The 3501-nt window shown below is 52.8% G+C and overlaps 1 protein-coding gene across 11 annotated transcripts in view; it reads right to left on the reverse strand.

Annotated features, from left to right (window-relative positions):
* SRRM1 (serine and arginine repetitive matrix 1) overlaps positions 1-2544 on the reverse strand; it is a 17235-nt gene extending 14691 nt beyond the window's left edge. For all 11 annotated transcript variants that reach the window (XM_042015432.1, XM_042015436.1, XM_042015431.1 and 8 more), the window contains exons 1-2: positions 2441-2544; positions 1-25 (exon numbers count right to left, since the gene is read on the reverse strand). The exon at positions 1-25 is cut by the window's left edge and continues 65 nt beyond it. In XM_042015432.1, the coding sequence (XP_041871366.1) occupies positions 1-25; positions 2441-2461 (46 nt within the window). In that variant the 5' untranslated portion in view covers positions 2462-2544. The remainder of the gene's footprint in view (positions 26-2440) is intronic.
* Between the last annotated feature and the right edge of the window lie 957 nt (positions 2545-3501).

The raw sequence follows: 3501 nt of genomic DNA on the forward strand, positions 1-3501 counted from the left end.
GATTGTCCTGCTCTGCACTGGTTCCCTGGAGCACAGCAAACAACAGTTTCAGCCTGGAGGGCCTTCAACCACCTCCAAGTATTATTTTCCCACATATCTGTACAGTGCACCAGCGAAACCAATCTGTAAGGCTGGCTTTTTATCATTTATTCCAGGAAAAATAAGCCTTCCCAGGTGCTTGTCAATTTTGGCTCTCACTAAGTGCTGAGGATTTTGGGGTGAGCAGCTCCTGAGCCCTACAGTGACACCTCCATCATAACCTTCATAGTGCTGCCCAGAAATTAAAGCATTAGCAGCATCAAACTGCCAGGAAAAGGCTTTATTAATTCCTTTATAAAATAAATGAAGTGTTTGTCCTCTGTCCAAGAACAAAGATGTCCTGTCTGCTTACAGTGACACCCTTGAAACCTCTGGGCAGTTTCTCTGAGGCAAAGCAGCCCCAGGGAGCAGGGAAGTACAAAGTATAGATTTTATTGATCCCGCTCTGTTAAAAGTTCACCAACTTGCTCCATTTCCATGGACAGGAGCTGTAGGTTAATTCATTTGGGAGGGAAAGGCCTGGAAGTCCAGTTCTGGAAAATGTACTGGTAGAGAAGTAAGCAGAACCAGGCAGGAATTAGAGGATATGCAGGGCTGCATCCAAATCCTGATGGGCTGCTCATGACTGAGGACAAACCCACAGTTTGGGAAGTTTATTCTGGAAACCAGTGTGACTGATGGAAAACAGGGAATTTTATACAGGTAATTCTCAATGCCTGGAAGAAGGGGGTTCAGTACAAGCAAGAATATAGATTGTCAAGGAATTAAATGATAATAAAGAAGAGAAAAAAACCCAAATTCTAAGTTCACTTTGGTCAGAGAGCACCTGGAATTAGCAACATAACACGTTGCAAAGTCATCAGTTATTGAAAGGGAACAATCTACTGACATTCCCATTTGCTATTCCAGAACATGGGAATCCTAAAGTCTGATTGTAGCACAGGCACTTACAGGGATTAAAACTCTTTAAAGTATTTGCAGTCTGCTGTTTGGCTTACAAAAAACCCACAATACTTGCCAGTTCACTCAACAACTGAACGTTCTTTTCGGGTTTTTTATAACTCTTTCGCAACTCAGAAGGGAAATGGAAAGCGAGTTTCTTGTTGATAACACGTGGCAAGCAGCAAAGGGAACCAAACAGGACAGAGCAAGGGGGCTACAGGAATTTAAAGGCAGACAAAATGATTTGCACTGAAACTTCACAGAAATGTGAAGAACTGAAAGAATTATAAATAAGAGGTTTCTTGATGTGGGGAATCCAAACTGCTGCTCCGTTGCACTTTTGTCATTTCACATTTGGCTCCTCCCGAACCCAGAATAAAACCAGACCACAGCTCACAGCCCCATTTCAGAGCCACGCTGCTTTTGTTTTTACAAAATGCCACCTTCAACAGGCCAGTTTAAAAGAATATTAGATTTATAATCCAGTGTTTTCAGCCCCAGTAATCCTGCCGTCAATCACAACTACCTGATCTGTAAACGTTTTCACAACTGCATTAGAACAAGTGTGGATTTAATCTGCAATTATTTTTCTCAAGTTAGTTCATGGACACAAAACTGAACTAAGGGAAGGGTTATGTGTGCTGCCGTGTTTTAATAGCAACCTAGCCGCAGGAAATGAAAATAATAGGGGCTGAACAAATGAATGAACCTTGAAAATTTAAATTGGTTCTCAAAATTATCACGGAAACCCCAAAAATAACGTTATTCCAATTAATGGAAGAAAAAGCTGAAAAGAAATAGACCCTAGGTAGGTTTAATGGTCTCTTCAGAAACTGCATCACAGCTGTAAGAACAGAGAAGAAAAACTCAAGGGTTAAAAATAAAATACTAACGTAAGAATACAGCCTAACTTCTTTTTGCAGTGAATACACTTAATAACCTCTAAAAAATCTCTCTAAAAAAAGGCCAGGGTTGTTTATTTGCTTTTAACATGGACACTAAAGAACGTGGACAGCGCAAACCCGGGCTCTTCCCCCAGAGCCCCTCGGCCCCTTCTCCCCCCTCCCCCCCCCTCCGCAGCTCGGGGGTCGCAGCGGTGACACGACCCCGCGTGGGTCGGGACCTGCGGGACCGAGGCCACTCAGGGCCCCACGCGGGGCCTGGCCGGGGAGCGCAGCCCCGGGGGCGGCCGCGGAGGTTCCCCCCGTGCCGAGTCCGGCCCGGAGACTCTCGATTCCCCCCCGCTCCGGCCCGGGCCGCGCCGCCGCGGCCTCTTCCCGCCGCCATTTTCTCCACGGCGAGGAGCCTGCGCAGGGCGGGGGCGGGGGGGCACGGCGGCGCTGTGCGGGGCAGCGCGGCTCCAGCGCGGGCCTGCAGCGGGGCCGGGCGTTCCCCCCGTGCCCCGGTGGGGCCGCCGCACCGCCCGCCCGCCCTCAGGGCCCCCCGGGCCGGCACTTACGCGGAAGAACCCGGCGTCCATCTTGGCTCCTCCGCCTCCTCCCGGCCGCGGCGCGCGCTGCCGTCCCGGCGTGCACCGCGCGCCCCCTCAGCCGTGCCGGGGGTGGGGGAGAGGGAAGGCGGGAGGAGCGCGAGGGGGTGGGCGGGGCCAGGCGCGCGCCGCACAGGGTCCCCGTCCGGCGCCTGCTGATTGGTGGAGAGCCGGCGCGCGCGCGGGAGTGGGGCCAATGAGAGGGCGCGGCTGCTCCGGCCGCGGGACGCGTCCTTTGGCGGCGCGCGCGAGGGTGAGAGCGTGTGTGAATCGCGCTCTCGCGAGATGTTGGCCCCTACAGTTATTGCTGATGTCAACATCTCGCGAGATCACGGGAGCCCTCACCGGTCCGGTGTGTGAGGGCGCAGCGGCTCCAGCCCTCAGGACCGGCCCCTCGACTCCTTCCCAGGTCCCTGGGCGGGACGCAGGGCTCTGAAGAGGTCACAGAATAGTTGGGGTTGGAAGGGACCTCTGGAGATCATCCAGTTCAACCCCTTGCCAAGGCAGGAGCACCTGGAGCAGGTGACACAGGAACACGTCCAGGTGGGTTTGGGATATCCCCACAGAGGGAGACTCCAGCCCTCTCTGGGCAGCTGTTCCAGGGCTCTGTCCACCCTCATGAAAAGAAGCTTATGTTGAGGTGGAAGCCCTTGTGGTTTAGTTTATGGCCATTGCTCTTCATCCTCTCACTGAACACTCTGGCACCATCCTCTGACACCCTTAGGGACATTTTCCGGATTGACGGGATCCCCTCTCAGCCTTCCCTTCTCCAGACCGACCAGGCCCAGCTCCCACAGTCTCTCCTCATCAGGGCGATGCTCCAGACCCCAAATCACCTTCGTGGTCTCCGCTGGATCCCCTCCAGCAGCTCCTCACCTTTACAGTCCTGAGGACAAGTCATGAGCTGTCCACCCCGTCCCACTAAGGACAAACTGGTGTGGCTGGTGCAGGTCACTTGTCCGTGTGGCTCCTTATGGGCTGAGTTACAGATGTGGGTTTGGGTCATAACTTGGTTATGGGACTCAGGAAGA

This window comes from Corvus kubaryi, unplaced genomic scaffold (genome assembly GCF_017639235.1).
Source record: "Corvus kubaryi isolate FWS band 111438036 unplaced genomic scaffold, C.kubaryi_AGA036_p1.0 split3-37304, whole genome shotgun sequence".
Taxonomy (NCBI): domain Eukaryota; kingdom Metazoa; phylum Chordata; class Aves; order Passeriformes; family Corvidae; genus Corvus; species Corvus kubaryi.